The sequence below is a fragment of the Calonectris borealis genome, chromosome 4, assembly GCF_964195595.1.
Source record: "Calonectris borealis chromosome 4, bCalBor7.hap1.2, whole genome shotgun sequence".
Taxonomy (NCBI): Eukaryota; Metazoa; Chordata; class Aves; order Procellariiformes; family Procellariidae; genus Calonectris; species Calonectris borealis.
Genome location: NC_134315.1, coordinates 31,004,651 through 31,028,971, shown reverse-complemented (window position 1 = coordinate 31,028,971; position 24,321 = coordinate 31,004,651). Strand labels below are relative to the sequence as shown.

Sequence of the window (24,321 nt, the reverse complement as noted above, 5' to 3'; positions counted from 1 at the left end):
CATGTGACTGCGTTTCCAGACTGCTTCCCCTGAGCCATGTAATGCCTGGGTGCACGAGGATGCCAACAGCACAGGACACAAAAACAGAAGCTTTACAGTACCATCACTGGCAACATTGGACTAACAGTATAGCCTGTGTGACAGCATAGATATGGCTGCTTGTGGCTTCCTATTTCAAAAGGAGGGACCAAGCTGATCCCTCTATGATGAACTGGTACCTCAGTGGAGGTATCTGTTAATCAGTGACATGTCATATGTCATGGCTAAATCCCCACTGCCACCAAAGGATTCCTGGCATGGAGCTGAACCCTATTTTGGGATTAAGAATGTGAACTTTTTTTTTAAACGTCTTAGAAAGCTGAATTCACCCCTAGGCCTCAGCAAAGTTGCAGCTGGTGAAGACTGAATTTAGCCAGTGAATCCTTTGGCTCTCTCTAGAACACGCTTTATCCATTCATATAATTTATTAATTGACAACAGATGCTGAATATAGATTAAAGCAAGTTCAGGAGCAACCTAGTGAAACAACTGGAGATTGCAACAGATGCTGTACAACTTTTACAAAAAAAAATGAACTGTGAAGCATCCATAACTTCTACATATTGTACAATATGACCTCCTGATATGAAGGAAGAGAGGCTGACTGTGACAGTGGGCAAGTCAAACCATACTTCTAGGAAGCTTCTGTCTCCTTTCTGTTGAATTTGTGTTGGCAGCACCATCAGACTTTATTGATAAAGTCCTGTTCTTCTCAGCAGTGCAGGCAGACAATCAGATTTGTAACAATCACACATAACATTGACTGTATCTGCTCTGGTATTCATTCTCTCTTCTTTTTATCAAGGCATTGAGCTGAATATAATGGATACCTATGTGTTGTGGTTTAACCCGGCAGGCAGCCAAACACCACACAGCCGCTTGCTCACTCCCCCCCCGCAGTGGGATGGGGGAAACAACCCAAAAAAAAAGTAAAACTCATGGATTGAGATAAAGACAGTTTAATAGAACAGAAAAGGAAGGGAAAATAATAATAAGAATAATGATGATGATAGAATATACAAAATAAGTGATGCACAATGCAATTGCTCACCACTCGCTGACTGATACCCAGCCAGTCTCCAAGCAGTGGTCAGTGCTTCCTGGCCAACTCCCCCCAGCTTATATACTGAGCATGACATCATATGGTATGGAATACCCCGTTGGCCAGTTGAGTTAGCTGTCCTGGCTGTGCCCCCTCCCAGCTTCTTGTGCACCTGGCAAAGCATGGGAAGCTGAAAAGTCCTTGACTACTTTAAGCACTACTTAACAACAACTAAAACATCAGTGTGTTATCAACATTATTCTCATACTAAATCCAAAACACAGCGCTATACCAGCTACTAGGAAGAAAATCAACTTTATCCCAGCCAAAAGCAGGATACTAGGTGAGGAGAAAGTAAACACCATTGACTCCCCTGTCCCTGTGGAGTTGTCTTGCTCCATGACACTGCTGTGACACATGGCATGAAGTCAGGTTAAGACAAGATATTTGCAGTTTCTGGAACCATGCTCATTTTTTATTTGCTCTTCTACTAAGTCACTGCATATTATTCACCTAAATAATGTGAAATAAATGATTAAAATGTCTTTAGCGGTATAAATTTCAGCTACAAAATTCCATCATCAGTGTATTACTTTGGGATTTATTTATCTTGAAATCGTGTTGGCAAGAAGCAAGTGGTTTAGGTCAACAAGTCATTTCATGTGCGCATATTGGGAAGCTTACACCTCTCTCTATATTATGCATTGCAGTCCCATCATTCACTAGACAGTGTGTAATATATTCTTAATGTAGAATTTCAATAATTTAGTAACCTCTTAAATAGAGGATGAGGGGAATCTGACATGCTCTAAGGATTGTATTTTCCTCTCCCTTCTGCAGAACTTAGTAAACTGATAAGATTAGTAGACTGATGGCCTCGTTATGTTTTGTGTTTTATTAAGAACAGAAAGTATTATTTTTGAAAGCATAATTCAGGTGTTTTCTTTTCTCCTCCATATGTGATAAGCATTACTGTTACATGTTATTTTTAACATTCAGTTAGCACTGGTGATGTCCCACTGTTTCTAACCTTCCATCCCGTGTAAAATGAGTAGTGGAATGGTTTCATAGGAGCATCCACAGAGGCCCCTTCACTTGTGGATTTTATAAATCAATAGTATGAAAGGCCAGAAAACGTCCCATGTGGAGCAGGCTTTTATGGAGAGGAGATGGGCATGATTAACCAAATCTGTCCTGTGATCCACAGGAGACCACTGGAAGCAGAGAGTATGCTGTGCTGCTGCTACTATATGAGGATGTGTAGGTTGATATGGATGAGCAAGGCTGTTTCGCTTGATATGTATGAGCATCTCCTGCCAAGAGGCTAAATTACTGTCAGAAATAAGCACTCTATATGAAGAGCACATGTTGCAACACAGCCCTTTGCCAAACAGGTTTTGCAGTGGGAATGGGAAGCCCAGAAGTTGGTTGTGACTTGCCCTTGTCAGCTCCCAAAGGAGCCTCACCACTGGTTCTGGTTTAAACATTTGGCACGTCTCCTTCGAGCATTACTACCTGGTTTGTAATTACAGCAGGAAGATGGCACTGCTGGAGAAAGGATGAATACAATTCTTTCCCAAATGCAGTGTCTATGTGCTGGTGTTTCTTTTTTGCCAGGACAGCACTGCTGCGGTTACAGTTGTCATTGGGATCTGTTGTGGGGATGAGCACAGTTGAAAGTGCCAGTTGCTGCTACTTTGCCCCAACCCAGACGGTGATGGAAATATTGATACTAGTCATTATTGGTAAATCAGTCTAGAAATGCTGAGAAGATACTGCTGTGGATGCCCAATGGTGGCTACTGCAATCCATGCCGTCCTCGTGCCCCCCTGCTGTGACCTGGGCCCTGGCATAGGACTGGCAGAGTCCTGCGCATCCCGCACATCCTCCGGTGTTGGGGACGTGCTGTGTTCTCCACATCTGCTTTCCACCTGCTCTGTGCTGTCGTGCATCAAGGTTATGGCCACACAAATGTACTTTCCTTGGTGTTGTGTCTGTAAATTTTCTCAGTGTCCATTTTTAAATTGCATTTAAATTTTGCATATCTTGATGATTTTTAGTGGATTGGGTATGCGTCATTTCTAGCAAACATGTTGCTTCCAGTTTCTTCCCTCAGAGGAGATTAAATTCCAGTACATTCTTGTTTTATCCTTCCAAGGCATGAGTGTAATGAAGTTGGACAGTAATGGTTGCTGCATTTCACTTTTTTTCTGCTCTTTCCCCAGTGGTCTAAGCATCTGTAGGTTTGAAGGCACTTACAGTTATGGTCTTTGAGTTCAAAATAAATCAGAATAGAATAGATCAAAACAGGACAGAGCATTTAATCAGATATATAGTGTACGTATAAACTTGCACTTAATATGTTAAGCTGACAAAGCAAATAAATGCAAAGTCCCACAGATCTGCCTTTTTTGTAATCCAGGCTTGAATAATAGTAACATGACCCAAGTGAACAAAAGAAATTTATAAAGGGAGGCCAAGACCAAGTAACCCTGTTCTAGAGCTGATGAACCGTAATCCATACCAGATATTTCCAAAACACATTTGCTCCTGTTCCACCTACCTCACAACACAATCTGCCTGTCTACCTTTTCCCTCCCCTCCCCTCCCCTCCCCTCCCCTCCCCTCCCCTCCCCTCCCCTCCCCTTCCCTTCCCTTCCCTTCCCTTCCCTTCCCTTCCCTTCCCTTCCCTTCCCTTCCCTTCCCTTCCCTTCCCTTCCCTTCCCTTCCCTTTCTTCTTCAGCAGATGCTGAGTTACATCCCTCATATTTTTGCTAATTCAGTATTGCAGAGAGGTTAACATCTCTTTCTTAGAGAGAAAATGCATTTCACAAATTCGTAATAGTCTCCTTGCCCTTTGTTAAGGTCTGCTAATTGTTGTTCAGATCTTCCTGTGCTTCATGTCTCCTCTGTTTTTCAAATCCCCAGCAAATAGAGGTTGACAACCAACACAAAAAATACCATCGTGACTTTGTGCCCTGTGGTGCTTTACAACACCAAGAGAACTCACAGCTGACAGCATGGAGGTTTTTTGTCTGTGATGAGAGAGCTTGATTTGCTTGCATGTTGGGTAAAAATAACAGTTTGCTTTTAAATAGATGCTTACCTTTTTGCAGTATTACATAAACTCTCTTGACACTACCTGCCAAGTGCGAATCGGCTGCTTCTGCCCTATATATGTTTTGAGAGAAGATGTGAGTTTGAAACTCTTTAAATAGGAATCTTTCTGTTGGTTCTCTTGACATGACTTGTTATGCTCATTCAGTCTCTGTCATCACCAGTGCCAGGCTCTGTTTTGGTTTCTTTAGCCATTTTCCACCTGGCTGCTCCTGGCTACCCTTAATCTTTGTCTTTCCCTTGCTTCCTCTCAATTCCTTTACACCTCAGCTTTTGCCTCTCCCACACATCTGCCCCGCTCGGTACACCAGTACCGAGGGATCAAGGTTAGCAGGGAAGCATGGCCTTGAACATTGCACAGCATGACGGCAGCGTGTTTCTCCTGTCTGGTGAAGGAGAATTGAACTGGTTTAAAAATATAGGGAGCTCTTGGACACAGAATCCGTTGTAACCACTGCAGTAAGTGCACAGAGTCAAGATCAAATAAGGACTGAGTATGCTGGTCCTGGATTTAACTGTGGTAGGTGAATGGAGATCACCTCTCTGTAATTTCAAAGTCACTTGAACCTGGTAATTTTCATCAGTCCATGGAGAGGCACTTCTGCATGAGCCCCATCCTCCTCCTTGTAGTGGTGGTGAGACCCCATCTGCTCCCTTCTCTTGTCTCCAAGCACCTGACTGGTCTGTGAAATAATGAAATAGTCAGTGAAAGGGCCATTCCCTTGAGTGTCTTGTCTTGTTCAAGGAGAGTAAGGAGGAAAGGGAAAGAGAGAAGGGAAAGAGAAACTGGCTGACTTTGATCTGTCAGGGCCCCCTGTGGTTAACTGCAATGATGCTGAGCACGCCGAGCCATGTGTCTTCCATCTCCTTGCACTATTGCAGCACTGCAAAACTCTGAGTTGGTTATGCTTCTTATTTTAGATTTATGGATTAATGTATGAGTAAACGGTAAATTTAAGCTGTGGAGCTTAACTTCAGCAAAACATGCGGAGTTGAAGGCTCAATACAAAGGAAGCTTTATGGATTGACCAGGTTTGGTGAGACTCTCTTTATATTAACTTCACTTCGTCAGTCTTGGTGAACTCTAAACATTTATCTGTTAGACTAAACATAGGTTAAGCCAAGCTGTGAAATAGCTCAATTATAGAACTGACATCTAATCAGAGTTTTATCTACTGATCCTCTGCCTAGTTAAATTACCACCTGGACTGAAATCCTTAGAGGAGTTGGAAACTGTCCTACAAAACCCACTAGAAACAATGAAAATAAAATAAGCCAAGAAAATAGGTATCGTAAGTTCTATCCCTATATTGTTCAATTCCTCTTACCTAGCTGATTTGTTTGGTTCGAGGACCTCATCTCTAGTTACGGCTATTTCAGTACTCAGGCAGAGGAAGCTATGGAAGATGGAAGAAGTGAAAAGAGTAATATCAACATGCTTGACTTTTTCCTCACTTAGATTAGTTCTATACAGATATTATTCCACTGACTTCAGCAAATGACTCTCTTGATTTTGATTGGAATGTATTAGGAAGAAAATGAGGTTTTGCGTACATGGGCAAACATCTATTTTTCACATATATATAGCAGAGAGATAGAGTAGTAGAGCTCCACAAAAATATTTGGGGGGAAAACCACACTGATTCACACCACACTGTTTTTAAGAGAAACAGCAATTTTAAAAAACAGAATATCCCTTGAGGGTGTGTGGGTGAATGAGTTGAAACAATACAAATAAAATGTCATAGACTCCAACTTCTGCAATCTCTGTAACAACACCTCCCCCCAAAAAAACCCCACGCCCCTGTGTGGGAGCTTTGTAAAACCTCAGACTCCACTTTTCCTGTCCCTTGTGAGAATGGTAGCTCCATGAGAACAGATCTTACAAAATTGTGACTTTCCTCCCGGTTTTTTGTTGAAATTTATCTCCCAGCATCAGCAGGCACAAACTCCATGACTTTAACACTGACCAAAAAGTCCCTTTGAAGCAGGATGTTTTCAGAAGAGTAGCAGGACTGACGATAAAATAGCGACCTGCCACTGAAAGGTCAGATCTGCCACTAAAGAGCGAGAGTGCGGAAGGGTCCCTGTTTGTCTCCAGCCTTGAGTCTAGTCCTTGTAAGGGTCATCCACATCGCCACAGAAGGCCTCAAGGGGTTTAGGAGATGAATAGACTTGCTACCTGTCTCAGAAGCTACTGAAGAAGCTGAACGGTGTAGCTATATGCAGGGGATGGATCCTGTTCCCCTCTCACTACATCTCTGGTTGACCACAGTGATGGGGATGAAGTAGGTATCATTTTGGCGTCTCCATTTTACCTCGTTGTCCTGGGCACAAGGAAGCAGAGGGTTCAGGTTTGGGTTTTTTCTGTTGACTGCAGGCAAATTCAGGGCTTACAGTTTGGGTCTTCTTCATTCAAAAAGCTTCTGTGTGCGATTTTCCCCCATCTCCTGGCAGCGTTCGAGAGTGGGATAGGTCTGGCACCATATGACACTCCTCCCTCCCTCTGTCCCCATCCTCCCGCTTGGGGAAGCCCTGGACGCCGAGGAGGACAGGAGACAGCCCTGTGTCCACCTGAGAGCTGCCGTGGCTCCCTGCATGGGCATACACTGGATTTCAAAACAACCTTGAGATCGTGTTTTGCCGCCGAAAGTGCGTGGTGTCCTGCAGACCCCAGGGACAATGTTTTGCTATTTGTCTGTGGGCACTGGTGAGATGACTGGCCCTGCACAGACCTTCCCTGTGGCAGGCAGCTTGCAAAGGGGGCAGACAAAGAGGGAGAGGTGGAGCCGTGGGTATGGCCTGAAATCCTCCTGCTAACATTCCCTGGACGTGGCTGTGACCAGGCAGGAGAGGGCTGATACAGGGCTATCTCAGCTGCAGCATCTGTGCTGAGACACGCCTGTGCTCTCCTTCGTCAGAGAGCAACAGGGAAACTGGATCCTAAGTGATTTTATAATTTACACGTCTGCTTTTCAAGCAGTGTTTGCTATCTGCAAAGTTAGTCAGACCTGGGCTTCCTGAGCAATGTTTTCAAGAAGAGATTACGACTGTGTGAAGCATTATTCTGGAATCACCTATTGTGCCGTCCGCCGATGACAATTCCCTCGGCACTTTTTTTTCCTCTCTGACATTTCCAGAAAGAACAGCTGTGCTGCCTATGGTCCCCTGTGCCAGGGAAGCAGTTGCTGATGTTATCCTCCCCTCCCTTCTGACTGCTTTACAAAGAGCGCTCCTTCCAGGTCTTCTGAAATAGTCACGTTGAAGAGAAACAGTCCTTGCCCTTGCAAGCCAATGGTGAGCTGTCAGGTCCAGGGCTGAGCACTGGAATTTGGGTGATCCATGATTCTGTGTCTTTAGCAACACTTGGACACAGCTAAGACTGGAAGACTGGATCTTTCTTTCCAGTCCGAACCTCTTTTGTGCTTTTAGAAGGTAGATAAGTGTCTGTTATTTTCATTCCCCTCTCTCCTTTTTGCTGGAGATGCTGAGGTATCTGAAGGGGAATAAAAGTGCCATTCCTCCAGTTAGGGATCTATGGGACTGCTTTTATTCTTATTGCTTTTTGTGCTACGGCAGTTTAAAGAACTCACAAATGAGCCAAATCTGTGTTGTGGGAGACATTGAACAAAAACATAGTAAGCCCTAAGGACTTTTTATTACATGTGAAATAAAGCAAGCTTGTAACTTGTTTTCAAGATGTGGCATGGTGAGGGGTAGACCTTGGCTCTCACAGAGCTCCAGAGCTTGAACTACAGGACAATATCACTTCTTTACTGATCCTGAACCACCATTAGACACAGCTGATCAAATGAATCACCTTTTACAGAGATAGGTTCTTTTATAAAGGATGCTGTCAGAAAAGTCTGCCTACTGAGTTGGGATATCTTTTCACCCCTTAAGTTTTGTTAGGGCAACGGAATTAAAATTGTACTTTTAAGATGTTTATTAACAGAAAACAAGTTATCAACGGATAACTTGCTACACTTCCCTGCATTTTCTTATGTCCATCATCATGAATGGCTGTGCTTCGTTACGCCTAATTCTTTGTGGGCTAAGAAATGGGCAGGTACCTTTGTAGACTTGAAAACAAGCCATGATTGTTCTGATACCTTGATTACACATGGCCACTACTAATGGGAAGAAAGGAGCTCAGGATGCAGAACCTGGAGTTACAGGGTGCAATGGCATCGGGAAACTAACACCTAAAATTGGCACTGAGAGCTCCCACTGTTTCCATTTGGCACCCAGAAGAAAGGGCAGGGAAGAAAAGGTAGAAGTTATCCCCAAAAAGATGGTTTGAGCACACAGGGAAGTTAATCCATAATAAAGCTGGGTGTGAAGTGACAGTACTGTTCTTACTCTAGGGCAGCTTCTCTGGTGAATGCCCTTACTCTGGAACAGGGATGTCTCCAGGGAAGCTATTCTCAGATGTGTGTTTCTACACATATAATATACATAGTGTGGCTAAGGTATCATTCCACAACTACTACAGTAATCATGTACTTCCCTGTTGCAGACAATCCCTTAACAAGCAGCACCATCTCTGGAGGCTGACATGGTTGGCCTTTGCAGAACAGTTTGTGCTCAATTTTGGAAGGTCTCCTTAATGCTAGTACTCAGCAAACCTTCCTATGTGATGCTGTAGCATCTTCAATTAGCTTTTAAAGAAATAAGAAAATAATTTGCCATGAGTCTGTTGTTCTGTTTACAGTCACTAAATTGTTAGATATTTCTTCCCCTTTCTTTGTCCTCCGCCTTTTCTCTCTGTATCGCACCCTTATAAACACACGGTGCTGAGCACTGAGCGTCTGGCTTTATCCTTCCAGGAAGTGAACTTGGTTCAGGAGCAGTTAAGGAGTTCCTCAGAAGGTACAACCAGCTGAAGATAGGTAAACCACCAACCACTGGTCCGAGGCATTGCAAAAAATACTAAAACAGAGACCCATGTCTCAATTGCTAGTGTAAATATTTAAATGCATACCACTTTTGTTTAGTCTGCCTACTCAATTTTTTTTAACCTCAACGTTCATGTCAGGCTGGGGTGGATATTTTGGAACCAGAGAAAATTTTCTCATTGTAGCTGTAAGATTATTCTTTGTTATAAAGCTGGTCAGTTTGACTCGATGAGCCATCTGCATTGACAGGCTGTTGTGGTAATATTTACATGAAGCAAGTAGGATTTGTTTTATGTATGTCTGAATCTGGGCTGCCAACATGTCCAATGCCCCCAATATGCTGCCGTCTGCTGGACACATGTAGATGTGTAGATGTCCAGCTGAAGATCCTGTCTGTTGGTGATGGCTTGGGTCACCTTGAGTGATGATGTGGGTAGTGCCTTCACTGTGAAAATTAGCAGATGATGAGACGTGGCGTGAGCACGCTGCTGGAGGATAGATTTCCAGCTCCCTTCTGAAGGACCAGGGTCATCTCAGTTTGGAGAAGACAGATGTAATTATCCTCCTTTCAGAGCCGATAATGAACTGACATAATTTCCTATGCCACCTTGGTTTTCCTTCAGGGGGTCCATTATCACTGCTAATGAGACCCAAGTCTACTTAAATTGTGACATTAACAAAATCGCAGCCTGGGCTGGAACAGCCTCGGGCGCAGAGGCTGGCTGAGTCACCCAGATGCCACAACCTGTCACAGAGAATTCACGATTTGGATTCATTTCAAGGCAGCTTCTTGCACAGCAACCTCCACCCATTTTGTGGGAGCAGCAAGGTCAAGCAGGATGTGCCCTCTCCTAGGACAGCAGGGGCAAGGCCACCATCTTGGATTACCCAGGGGAATATAATTGCAGCTCATGCTCAAGTTTCAGTTCTCCAAACCTGCTGCCCAGGTTTGCCCACGGTGTTCTAGGTGCCTAGCTGCATCCATGGTGTTTATCTTTTAATTTTGGAAGCGAAAATAGTTATTAGAGCTTGAATACTGGAATTCCCATGGCTGCAGTGGCATAAAAGGGGGAATGAAAGAGCAGCTTCCTAAAGAACATTTTGGGATTTTTTTCTATTTCCTGTATTTTAATAGGAAGAGTACACAAGTTAATGTGTCTTGTAACAGGACAGTATGAGATGACTGCCTCTTACCCTGAACTTTTTTTAATTAATTGAATAATTAAAGAAAAAAACAGAGTGAAAACATTTTTTGTTATTTATACTATGCAAAAATAGCATGAAATCTGAGAGAGTAGAAGTGACTAAGAAAACCTAAAGAAACCTATAGCATCTGCAATTTACGGAATATGAAGAAGCAGCAGCCTGAGCAACTTGGGCTTAAAGTAAGATATGGTGCAAAAGTTATTTTCTCCTTCTCCTACTTTTTTACAGTGAGAACAATCATTCACTGGAACAACCTACCCAGGGGTGTGGTAGATTTCCCATCACTGGAAATGTTTTCAAGATGTGATTGGAGTGCTAGACAATCTCACCTAGTCTCCCTTTCCCATGAAAGGTTGGACCAGATGATCTTTTGAGGTCCCTTCCAGCCTAGGCTGCTGCGCGATCTTGTGACCCTTGCCTTCGTCAGGGAAATCCATTTTGTGTTGTTGGTAATAAGATACCTGAAGATGCTGAAGGCATCTTCTGTAATGAGAGTTCCGGGGTTGGATTCCTGCTTCCACCCTAGTTTATGCATCTTATCTCTTGATTCAACAGTTAAATCCTGGTGGTCTAAGAAAACAAGACACATTTTTATGGAAAGGTTCTCAACCTACATTTGAAGCCTCAAAGGTCACTTCTTCAGCTTCAGACTGAAGAAGGGCTTGTGTGCCCAGATGGTATTGCCAGTTTTGCCCCAAGACACTGGTCGGACTAACAGAGGACAATGTCTTTTCTTATGAACCTCTCCCAACTTCAACTGAAAAGCCACAGCAGTCTTTGAAGCAGGACTCAGATCTTCCCTCCTCAGGCACCAGTTTTTCATTTGGCGATAGCATCGGGCTCCCTCTTGCTTAATCCACCTCTGTGAATAAGCTTCAGCAGGAGGAGCAGGGATCAGCCTTACCCCAACCTGACCTGAGCTTTAGTGGTTGGAGCACTCCTGAAAACGGAGGTGTGAGGGTGTGAGCTCTGTCAGCCTCCCTTGCCAGGAGAGTGCTGACAGTGGTCCATGTACAACAGGAGGAAAACAGCACCACTGCATTTTTGGATGCTTTCCATGGTATTGAGCACAGCACTGCCTGTAGGTAGCTATGTGGGGAGAAGGCTGAGTGGATTGGCCTTTTTTCAGATTTGGCTAAAGAAATTCAGGTTAAAAGTATTTCTGATAGTTCTGTTAAAAAATGGTGATTCAAAAAATTGTTTTTCACAATTTTTACAGCGTAAGTGAGCATTTCCTACCATGTGAGCCTTCAGAAGACTGTAAACAACATTCCAGCCATACTTGTGCTGTGGCTGGATATGGACTTTCTGGAGCCTTTAAATGCTTTTACAATGTGTGTTTATTTTAATGGGAGGGTGAAATATCTCGCTGAAATATCTCATATTCAACTGGGTGGAACCCATAAAACCACAAGCAGTGAAGATTTTTGCATGCCCAATGGGTTTGGGGAGTTTTGTTCTAAAAACTGGTCCCTCTGATCCATCCTCTTCCAGCCATACATGCAAAGGGGAAGACTACAGAGCCAGGAGGACTAGAAGCCAGAACTGTATTTCTTTAGCAAAATGTACTGTTGGCTATGTTATCTTCACAAAAAAATAGTGTAATGAGATAGTTACTCAATAGTGTGACTTATGTACTTCTTATGCCAGTGTCAATACTCATTTAGGCTGAAATCCTAGAAACTGCGCTCTGTGATATACCAGGAAATGTTGTACTCTTCCTTCCCCACCCCTACAAGGAGCCCGTGTTGTTTTAGGGTTTTAAGACACAATGATTCACGAGTCACATGCAGTTCACTTCCTACAGGACTGATTCAGGGTCCTCGCTGAGTATCAGACATTGGATTTGAAAAGACAGGAGAACTACTTTTAAAATGGGAAACATTTGTGACATCTTAAGATGCTACTTAGACATGGTGGCGGAGATGTTTGTGCAACACTCAGATGGGCATCTGACACGGATCTCTGTGGTTTTTCAACTTCTGAGAAGGTGTGCTGAGACCTTTTTCTGACCTTCTCCATGAGGAAGCAAGTATGTGTTCAGAGCTTGATGTGTCCCAAGATGTGTTAGCAATGTAATTTAGATACCTATGCTGACCTAAAAGGGATCTTATACGACTTTTGGCTCACTGAGGTCGGAGGCAAGTGCGGCAAGTGCCACCAGAGCTAGAGCTGTGGGTGGCTGTCCATAGCATGTTCTGTCAATAAGAAAGTATAAAGACAGAATTCATTATTTACTGGCTGCAGCCCTGTTGTTTCCCATAATTTCGAATTCCAGTGGAGAACATATTAGTAAACCCAAGCCTTGGGTTAAAAAAACATCTTGAAATTGAACGCAACGTTCCCTTTTTATTATTTTACATCTAGAGACTTATGTGCGTGTGTCACTGCTTTGTGCCAACAGAAGCCTCAAACCTGCCCTCAGTAGCGCTGGCTTGTTGGGTCTGTGACATAGCAGATACTGTAATTAGTTTTATTTTAAAAAGAAATGTGTGCTAAGTATGTGTAAATGCAAAGTTTCTGTCTGGCAGGCTCTTCTGCCTGTAGCTGCAGGAATTGGGTAACGCTGATACTGTCACTCTTGTTAAAAAACCAAAACCCCTTGTCCCATTGCAAGCATATTTTGCTCACTGCATCATAAAGTTTTTATAGTATAGGTGGGGATAGTAGGAGGGGAAGACAATGCTGAGATACTAAGTTCCAGGAGACTAGTTATACCTGTTGAATATAATCCGGTGATCAAAACACTGAACAATAAACATGAAAAACACATGAATCAATAGATTGAATGCTTATTCTTAATATTATTTATATGTGTATCCACATAATTTGAAAAATTCAGTGTATTGGATTGTGCAGTATTATGAGGTATAGCATTGCAATGCCTTAAGAATTTCTTTGTCCTTGCACTTGTTATTTTTGTCACAGATAACTTGATTTTAGCAGCATTAACATTTTTTGAGCCTTTGTATATATATGCTGTGATTTTCCTTAGGCTCATTTTTCAGTTCAGGTTCTCAACAAGGAAAATATTCAGTGAACCTGCTGCAGTCTCATTACATATGATCTCAGTTCCTACTATAAAAAGGTTATATTATTATTTTATTAGTATAAGGCAAAATCAGTAGTCAAGATTGCCTGCAGAGTATCAGTGCTGTTCTTTGAGTGGTCTTGGATGGACCTGAAAACCAGATATGAATCTGACAGCTGTTGATGGCAAGTGTTATGTTACTTTCCAAATACCCAACTGATACACAATGCATGCGATTGCTCCCTCGTGCACACCGATTGTAGATAAAAGAATATAGGAGTATTGATAAGTATCCAAGTTTACAATCATAGAATCATAGAATCATAGAATCATGAATGTTGGAAAAGACCTCTAAGATCATCAAGTCCAACCGTCAACCCAACACCACCATGCCCACTAAACCATGTCCCTAAGTGCCTCATCTACACATCTTTTAAATACTTCCAGGGATGGTGACTCAACCACTTCCCTGGGCAGCCTGTTCCAAGGCCTGATCACTCTTTCAGCAAAGAAATTTTTCCTAATGTCCCATCTAAACCTCCCTTGGTGCAACTTGAGGCCATTTCCCCTCATCCTATCGCTAGTTACTTGGGAGAAGAGACCAACACCCACCTCGCTACAACCTCCTTTCAGGTAGTTGTAGAGCGCGATGAGGTCTCCCCTCAGCCTCCTCTTCTCCAGACTAAACAGTCCCAGTTCCCTCAGCCGCTCCTCATAAGACTTGTGCTCCAGGCCCTTCACCAGCTTCGTTGCCCTTCTCTGAACGCGCTCCAGCACCTCCATGTCCTTCTTGTAGTGAGGGGCCCAAAACTGAACACAGTATTCGAGGTGCGGCCTCACCAGTGCCGAGTACAGGGGCACGATCACTTCCCTGCTCCTGCTGGCCACACTATTTCTAATACAGGCCAATGAAGAAACCTCTTTTATGTTTTCTCACTTTCTTTTGAAACAACGTTCCAGTTTTACTCTTCTTCAAGAGCGGCGAAGGCTGAAGCTTTTAAGTGTATTGTGTAGAAAACAGTGCAATTCTGGAAGGCATGAAAGCATCTGGTAAAGTTTCAATCAAGCTCCAACTTCATTGAAGTCAAGAGGAGTTTTTAGTACTTTAGGACTTTAACATAGCACTTGAACAGGATTAGCAGATTTAAATGATGTTCTATAAACTGTTGAATGCTAAAAGCACTAGAAGCCATCAGCAAAGTTTACAGGTTCTACCAGGTCAGAAATCTTAGTGCCACGTGTTTTATTTTTCCCTCTTATTTTGCTCTGACTCTTCTACCCAGGTCCTCATAGGTTCCTTGCTGTGTCAGTACCTGAGCATCTACCAAGGGTTAGAGATAGTGTGCTGCTCCTCTGTTTTCCTTGTTTGTGCCAGCTGGTGTGAGTAGATTGCATGAGATATGTTTAATATTATTCGCTGACTCTTGGGGAGCTTCAGTATTTAATTGAGTTAGTTCAGTATGAATAAATACTGCTGTTGTTTTGCATCACTGTGGTTCTGTACTTCTGGCCAGTAACTTCCCTGTGACGAAAAATGTTTGCTTATGTAATCTAGGAGCAAATCATGATTAATAGGCTGACTGCAGTCTTTCAGCCTGGTTAATTCCTCGTTTTTGTTGCTCGGGGTCTGCTTTGTTCTACAAGCATCACATTTAAAGGCAGCATGAAAAGGTAGAAGCTGTAGCAGCAACCCAAGGCTATGCCTTATGTGAGCAGTGGGAACCGGCTGCTGATGCCCTTCTGCATTCTCAGAGCATTGGTGGCTTGGGCACAGGTGGGGAAGGGGCAACAGAAGGTGAAGCCACAAAGTCAGTTGTGAATATTAGCTTCTCTAAAGTAGTAGTTGTGTTAGGCACAATGGAGAAGCTGTGCTAATCCACACAAGAAGTTGACATTTCCAGCCCGTATGCTGACTTGCCCATCTCAGCTGTCTCTAGCAATTTACAGCTCCATTCCCCTATGTGTAAGACAGCTGCAATTTGTTGGAACAGTTTAAGACTAGAACTTGAAACAATGCTTGAACCTTGAAGAGAAATCAGTACGGTTGTAGTTTCAAAATCATCAGTGACAGAGTAATTGCCTGGAAGAAGTGTCAGGGGAGGGAGAGAACATGATCCGGACCAACAATTTGTACGCAGTCCAACAGCAACTGGGATCATTGCACAATAATCCCAGTCATGATTTTTGCCCACAATTGCAGGCAAGTAGTATTGTTTACCTGTTTTTTCCAATTCCCTGTTCCCATGATGGAGGTTAATGGGCCTTTTAAAAGATTGCATAATAGAAGCTGATGATGGTGCTTGAAATACAATTTTTTGCTTTTTAAAGAGAAGGGGGAAAAAAGCTTAAATATGACCACATGTTACATGATACTTTGGTAGCATGTATGTGAAGTTTAAAATCTATGATTTATTTAAGAATAAAAATGTGTTCCAAATTCTTTCAACTCTTCTGAAAACTAGTAGGAAATCTGGACATCCCTCCCTTCCCTCAGTATGAGCAGTCAAATTTAAAATGGGGATTTGGTTTCCATTGAATGCTTGTTCAGTTTGTGCCTGGCACCAGCTGTCTGTCCGTCGGTAGTTTTGGGAACTGTAGGGACTGAACTCTGAACTGCAATTACATTCTTCACCAATACAGAATGCTTTCAAGGGCCTGTACGAAAATCGCTAGCCATGCTTGCTCCCCCTTCTCAGCAACCAAATCACAGAAATGGGAGTACGACACTGTAGCTGATGACTAACATAGTAATTATAAAGAATGCTCAATACATATTTTCTTCACATGCTTAGAAAACCTTTTTTTTTTAAACTGTGGGAACTATAAGTCCTTTTTCTAGTGGTGCACCCAAGTGCATACAGAGTAGCAGACGTGGAAGTGTAAGTATACAGATACTCCTGCACAAGTTCCTTTTATAATATACAAATATATTTTGTTTGACAGCATCATAGTGCAAAAACATTGTAAAAAGGACACCCCTTCCCTGGGGTCAGATCTTTACAGATAGGACACGGCACATCTTTAGGCTTTACTAGTAAGGTAGTTCCAGAGTTTGTTGAATTACGATGGCTTCATTAAAATGAAAACCATACGAAAACCATAACAGGGATATGCAGAAATCAAACTGAAAAAAAAGAAGATATTTGAGAGGTTTTTTCCTATCTTGTGGGAAAGTATTTAAGCTAAATAACTTTAGCTTAAAGAAATAAATGTTATAAGGACCTTTATAAATATTTATAGAGTAGTAATGCAAAAATATAGAACCACTAAATTCTACTATGTGTTTATCCTTCAGCAAAGGTCTCTGGTTGATAATAGAGAGCAAATAACATGAGAAAATCTCTCTGACAGCTAGACAGAGAGGCCATTTTCCTCATCTGAACTTCTATCATAGTTATCTCCATGCTGACATGGAGAAGAGCAGTGTTTATGGAGGTGTAGGATGGAATCGCTCATCCTCAACCCTCCGGAGGCAGCAGGGATCAAGCCGCTGGCCCGTGTCTCCCTCCCAGCCAGCCCTGATGCCCCAGGTGTCAGGAAGCTCTCTCTAAAACACTTTTGTTTATAGGGTTATTGAAGTGAAAGAGTAATAGTAACTGGGACAATTTCCCACTTAAATTAGGTGAAAAATGAGCATTTTTTTCCTCCCAAACAAGATGGCAAGCCTCTGACACTGTGCTAAGGAAGACCATCAGGGAGAGGATATCCAAGTGCATCAATGCCAGGGTACAGAGTACGCGGAACAGCAGTGGTGAGCATCTAGAAATGTTGCTGGCATTATGAAATTCAAGTGCAGGTGCAGAGAACAGACTGTTTCTCATTACATGTTTATACAAGGTTTTTGCAGCCTGACTTTCAGTGAATGTTAGTTGGAAACTGTAATCCAGGAGTTTAAGCTTTGCTCTTTAGACGGCTCATCCCCTTCTGTATGAATATTGAGGAAAGTTCAATGTAGGCAGGGCCTTCCTAGCCATAGCTGGTGATTACAGTAGCCTGAGGAATGCTCTTGACATGACACATCCTTCATAAAAAGCAGAAAAGGCAAATGTATTTAAAAAAAATAAATCAGGTACTTATTTATGAAACCTTTTTCATACGCAGTATTCATGCAGTGGTTAATCCTTGCAAGAACTCAGAATTACCAAGGAAAAAGCATTGCTGTTAAGCACTTAGTTCTAGGATTTATTTTCATATATAGCAAAAAAGAGGAATTTTGCATATAGGACCAGGATTCACAGAAGCCAGATTTCTGAGCAAGGATGATACAACATCATTGGGTGTAAGAAGCAGCAAGGTATTAGTCACCTTCACTGCTGAAGATGTTAATGTCTCTGGCCTCTTAAGCACTGGTATGGTTGGTCTGGAAGGGAGATTGTGCATTTGCTGCCTTTTAGCTTAGATCCGTAACACGGGATTTGGTTGGAGTTTAGGTGCCTTGCTCCTTTTTTGTTTTTTTTTCTCCAGTTCCTGGTGCAAGGTTGGCAAAAGTAAGATCAGAATCGTTGGTGTGATCTCTGCCTGAGAACTGACCAAGTCAGTTCACTCACTTGTGATGGAGTTTCAGAAAGCTTTAGAGGTTAGGCGTTTGGCCTGAAATCCATATGGTTGATTCTTGTGTTATGTTTGGCCTACAGTCACTGATGCACACGTGGTGTGAATGGTTCCCGTGGGGCAGGGATTGCCAACACCTTCTTGCGAGTCAACCTCTCTGCTTCAAATCCCCCCTTCCTTCCCAGACGTAGCAGGAGCCTCTCACCTGGTCTCACAAGTGAGGTTATCAGCACCAGGTTATCCAAAACACTCCTTGTTGGTCACCTTCAGTTTCTCCATCAGCCAGAAAGATCAGTTCGGGGGTACCAGGGCAGCTGGGGGAGTTTGTGTGGTGGAGTTGGGGTGTGACACACACTGTTGGTACTTCTGATCCCAGTGTGTGTCAAACCCAAATTACAGGGGGATGAGACTGCTTGCAGTGAGGGCATAGCTGAAACATCCTTGTCTACCCTTGTCAGGGTTTAGCTTCGGATCAGCAATGACAGCCCATTATGCAGTATTGTCTTCTGCTGGGCAATTGTGAGTGCTCTGTATACATCATTCTTAATTGCACTCCGACAATGTGTCCGTTGCTGCTGCTCTAAAGCAAAACAGCACCAAAATATGAGTGCGCTGGAAGTGAGGTTGGGAAAGCACTTCTGGAACAGGACAGGGAGAGCTTCTGCTCTGTTTATTTGTGCCAGACCTGGCTGACAGGCACTGTCACTCTCTAGAGTCACTCTTTTCCCCTGTCTCCTGCCCAGGCAGTCAGGTGTGAGACAGGGAGAAAGGGCGACAGCCTGTGAAGTGACACAGATAGAAAGCAGGGTGTTTTTAAAAGAGCAAATGCGTTATAAATATATACATATATTTTTTGCCTGTGATTTTGTTTCATTTAGACCATTAGAATTGAGGTGAAAAATCCATGCTTGTTGTTTGTTGTTGTTTATGTTGTCCTTGTTGTCCTTGTTTATGTTTTGCCTTTACGTTTTGTCCCTGCGTCAGCCTGAGTGATGGAAATCCTTGAGGTCAACCCCACTTCCAGGCCCTCCTCGCTACGCTGTGCGAGTTACGGGTGCTGCAAGGAAAACACGTCTCTCTTTTCAAACCACTGTTTTCATTTGAACTTGCAAATAACGTGGAAATGTTTCTGTTGGCTTTGAGTTTGACCGAAGCTTGTTTTTACAAATGGTATGGTAGGACCGAGTTAAAGCAGCCACGGGGTTTCGGGTCTCCTGGCTCCAGCACTTGGGATGCCTACACCTGAGGACTGGGCCGCAGAGCCTCCCTCGTGTGGGGGGCAGGGCGCGGGGCAAGGCCTACCCTGCGGCCACCGGCGTTGGTGCCAGCCAGAACCGTAACCCCACGTGAAGTTTCAGCGGCCACCACTGCCCTCTCACTGCCCAGTGGTTAGTTCATACAGCCAGCATTTAGGACAGCACATTTCTGCTTCATAAAAGAGGCCGTGCAAACAGAAGGAACCATTTTCTGAATTTCCCGTATGCACCTAGTGACACTACTTTAATGGCATGAACTGTACAACACTCATTATTCATGTCTGTTTATCTCTCTCAGTTTTGGCCTTCAAGTTGTTTCAGTATCATACGGCTGCACGGATGTACTCGCTGTCCAGTGCGACTGAGAAGGAATATAAATCTGTAGTTCACCTTGGCCACCAGACAGCATTGGGTTGGCTTTCTGACTGGCCTACATTAATCAGGTATCCCGCTCATCCAGCTGTAAATCAGGCAGCTGATTAATAATCACAGAGAGAGAGATAATTAGTACTGGCATGTAACTGGTTTATGGATCTCTCTTTTCTGGAAGCCAAATCCAACCATATGGAAAAATGTAGCTGAGACACTATAAATATGATTCCACTTAGACAGTCGTCTCTTCTGTTTTCTGTTATCACAGCAGTGTCAGCACAAGGAAAACAATGAAAGTGAAGAGATGCTGTTGCGGATTTTATTACAAGTTTGAGGGCTTGGGGCTTTTTTTCTTCTTCAAGGACACTGTGTTAATCTGAAGAAAGAAGGCTTGATTTGTGTTCGTTTATGCCTGCCACAATTATTTAAGAAATAGCTTCAGTGCTCGTACTTGAAGAGCTTTGGTTCTCTTTTAACTATTTCTGGCAGAGTTAGAAAGATATGCCTTGTGCTTTGTATCATGACAACTTGTCTTCTCCAGTAAGCCACATCTTAAACTGTGTCAGCCCTCTCTACATTCAAAGTAACTGTCTTCTGTTCATTGCTGTTGGATTGATGCTGTTAACTGGGTGTCTGCAGTGCAGCCAGCAGCAGCGAGTGAGGATTTCCACAGAAAGTGAAGGCTTTAGTAGTGAAGTGCAGATGGGCACCAGGCAGCAATTAAATCCATGTAGCTGGGAATCTTTGGGCAGAGCCTCTTCTGATCTCCATGTTGATCTTCATGCAACACACTAAAAATAAAAAAAGATCTTCTTTTGAGGACTCATTCACAAGGCTGGTGCCCTACTATCAACTACTGAGACTGTACTGGCATAGCAAAAACAGAGGAAAATATAATAAAATGTGGAGTAAGAATATCTCTTATCATACTTTGAATCTTTGCGGGATCTCTGTAAGGCAGAGATCGTCTTTTGAGAACAGCAAACAATTCACCCCGAAGCCATTTCCTTGTGTATGTTTCGTTGTGGTGGCTTTTTAGACTATTTTTAACTATTTTGTTGAGCATTCATAGGCTGGATTAGTGACCCCACTGCAAGTGGGAGAGGTCAACCATGCTGGGGAGCTGGTTTCCCAAAACGCTGTGTTGGAGAAGTTTAGGTAGACTGCAAAAGGGGGAAGTCTTTGTGGTTCTGCTCCCTAAGGAATAAAAAAGAGAGCATTCTGCTGTGATACTGGTGGGGTGTGCAGCTTCCAGCAGCTCAAGCTAAGAGGAAGTCAGACCTCTTTTTTGGGGAAGGAATGGGAAAATGCCTGCTGCAGTGGAAGCAGGAGAGCTCTTTGTTTCTGTTTTACATGATTATTGTTGCAGTCTCATCTTGGAATAGCTTTTTTGTTGGTCTTTTGAAATAGTTGACCAACCTTCTCTTCCACAAGAGTATTTTCTTTGAGACACCTCCTTTTTCTTGTGAAAGGTTTTAGAAATAACTTCTGCCACAGCCATTCCCATCCAAACCTTAAAGCGTATACAAAGCCCTTACACAGCTGCATCAGTATGATACAGTTTGGGTTGGGGTTTTTTTCCCTCTTTAAGATGGAAGTTGTCAGAAGCAGTATGAGGTAAATGATGGTCAATCATAATTTAGTGCTAAAAAAGGTTTTTAATTCAATTGTCTCTAAAAATCCAATACCCTAAAAGAAATTAAACTGCTGCTCCAAAGCTGATATAGAGAGCTCTGTGACTCGCTCTCATCTCATCTTTCTGTCCCAGGAACTGCTTCCATAAATCATTTCTCTTCCAAGGCCTCTGTTCAGTGTACTACTTCTTTTTCTGACATTTAACCCACTAGCGTTGTGTACTGTATGTATTATGCATTGCCTTTTGTGCATGCCATATATTACGAAGAGCTTTTTCTCCCTCAGGGTTTCTGCAGCTATTTCTGTGAGTTCGTCCTACAGGGCACTTTTATGAAAGTCATCAGTTAGCCTTTGCTATGGAGAAAAAGATAATAGTAACTGAAAGTAGGCCAAGCTCATTAGATTATGATTAAAAGGCAGATTATTTTTTTTTAATGTAGTGAATGAGGTTCTAGTGGGTGGGCGTGGGGCAGAAATGGTGCTGGAGAAAAGTCACAGGTGCTGTGTCCTTGGGCCACTCTGCCTCTTCAGTTATTTTATAGCTTTAATTAAATACTGATTCATGAAGAGCACAGTGACCTTTAACTTCATTCAAGTGACTTTCTTTAACAAGTCTTAAGAAAGAAGTGCTATGTGTCGTCCTCCCTTTGTTGTCCAGGATGAATCTAGAGCAGGGAGTTGGGACCACAAGGAAGTTGTTTCAAAGCAGGCTTGTAATTTGCCTCTTACAACGCTGTATCTTCAGCTCTTCTGGGAACATGCATGTCTCCACCAGAAACGGAGGATTTTGTCACTGCGGAGGTTGAGTCAGGACTTAGGATTTGGATTTTCTTCCAGAATTATTTTAGAACCAGCTTTGAGCTCTCCAAACTGGTGAAGTCCCAGGCTGGCCCAAGGACCTTGGTCTGAGGTCTGAGGACCTGCGCTTAGTCATTCGGTGGGAGTCCCGTGCTCCCTCCTTGTCTCTGGCGGGGCTGGGGGGCCAGTGGACCCCCCATCACCTCTTGCACCTCTTCGTCCGTCAAGGCGATGACCCCTCTATTTTAGTGTCTCAAATGAGCTGGAATAGCAGAACTGGAAACTTCATCTCCATGGCTGGATTTGAAAACAGTTCATCAGGTGCAGTTCAAGTAGTAAATGGTCTGTACAGGCACCGCATGGGCACTCGATTCCCACAGTCCCCAGGTGTTCAACTCCCTTCATTGATTGCATTGGCTTCTACCTGAAGGGCAGACCCTGCCTCCTGCATGAAGGACCACAGCGCTGAGCTCCCGGTGTGACCGCCTTTGTGACCGGGAAGATTTGTCAGGGCGCAGGGCTGGGTAAGGTGCCTTTTATTTCACCAGCAGACCTGGAGAAGCTATCAGGCCTCACCCTTCTCTCTTTCATTAACCAGAGGCAAGGGGAAAATTATAGACTGTAGCCTCTGGTTTAATTAGCCACCTGCTATTCCTGTCCTCCCACATCCGCAGTAACTATTTATACACATGAGACTACAAGGAAGGCTGTGGCTCTCTATTTTTTCATGACCAGTCTTTCCATCTAAGGTGGTAATTCAGCTAATTTGGAGAACAGTTTTCCTTCTTTTTGATTCTGTGTAATGTGATAGGACTGGCATTTTTCCCTCTTGTTAAGTGTCCGTATTCTATTGGCCACCGCGGTTGTCACAGTTTGTACTCTGAGTGATTCCTCGGCACCAAATGATTTCCATAAGTACACAACATTTAAATAGAACTTGTTATGATGTCTCCCTTTCCCTCCCTTCTCCTTAGATGTAAAGGAGCATCCCACTATGGCCTTACTAAGGAACGGAAGAGGCGTTCCCAAGACTGCTCTCCGGACCATGGCTCCAGCTTAGCAGTAGCCGCCCTGGGCCCCGAGGTCTCAGCAGCTGCGGCCATCGCCTTAATGACAGATGAGCCAGGGCTGGTGAACCCAGCCTTCAGCCCCACCTCAGAGGACAGCCAATCAGGCAGCAGCCCCGGAGACCTGCATCGCAGCAACCGAAACAGAAGTAAGAGCTAAAAGTGATGGTTTCAGAGCCTGCTGGCCTCTTTCAGCATTCGTTTTCTGTGAAACATATGTTGTTGGAGGCTTTTAAAAAAAAAAGGGAGAGCAAAAGGTTTAATTTTACATGGCTTGCCAAATTGCACACTCAGTGACCCAATAGACTTGAGGTGAAAAATAAATTTGCTTGGGCGAGGGCAGCATCAAGCTGAAGACAGACTAGCTGCACACACAAAAACTGCAAGTCTTAAGAAAGATTATTTAGGCAAGTCAGCTCAGCTGGAAGAGCAAATGGCATGGGTGATGTGCCGGAGAGATGGTGTAGCTGTGTAATGGTTTCCCCAAAACATGGTGGCCCAAGTAACCTCCGCAGACCATGCTATGGACACCTACCCAAAAGCCTGTTGGAAACTGTCTTTGGCAGTTGCCAAGTATTTGGAGGAAAACAAACCTTAATGAGTGCCCTGGGAGCTTGGGGGATGTTTGCCAGCCTTCCTCGAAGGAGCTGGTCCTGCTGAAATAATCACAGTCAGGGACACGTTGCACTAGGAAACCTTGCCTTGATCCTTCACCCTGTGACACTGCACCCAGTTCTGATGACTGCCATATCTGAAAAACATGGCCTGGTCAAAGGCAGACTTGGAAGTGTTAACGGTGAGTTCAAAGCTTGTATTTGAGGACTTTGAAGCCAAAGTGAATATCCCACCTTATGATGCACCAGCTGCGTGTTGGAAGGATGGGTGAAGGGCTGAAGAAAGACTGAAATATGAGCAGCGCTATCCTCTTGGGTGCATGGGGCTAGAGAGGCAAGGAAAGGGAGGGGGCAAGAAGAGAACACCAGAATGAAATTAAATCCCGCCAGTTTTATTGAGTTTAGAGGCCACAGTCTGGTTTGAGGGAATGTTGCATTATTAGATTACAATGTTTGGCTAGCATGCAGAGCTCGAAGAGGCAGAGCAGTAGCAGCCACGAAGATATCTTCAGCAGGGTGGAAAAGAGAGTAACATGTTTTGAAACTACTACGATTTTTTTCTTTTTATTGCCTTACCCAAGTTAGAAGATGTGATTTAGTTGGTCCCTCCCACCTGATAATCTTTGAATTTTTGACATAAAACTGTTGGCTGTTGTTGGCGGCTTTGGAAGCATTGTGGGGTTTTGAGGCAGTAG

At 43.5% G+C, this 24,321-nt stretch overlaps 1 protein-coding gene across 2 annotated transcripts in view; it reads left to right on the top strand.

Moving 5' to 3' along the window:
• The window catches only part of LNX1 (ligand of numb-protein X 1), a 70,204-nt gene that overhangs the window by 11,336 nt on the left and 34,547 nt on the right, over window positions 1–24,321 (top strand). For both annotated transcript variants that reach the window (XM_075149083.1, XM_075149082.1), the window contains exon 2: window positions 22,920–23,161. In XM_075149083.1, the coding sequence (XP_075005184.1) occupies window positions 22,920–23,161 (242 nt within the window). The remainder of the gene's footprint in view (window positions 1–22,919; window positions 23,162–24,321) is intronic.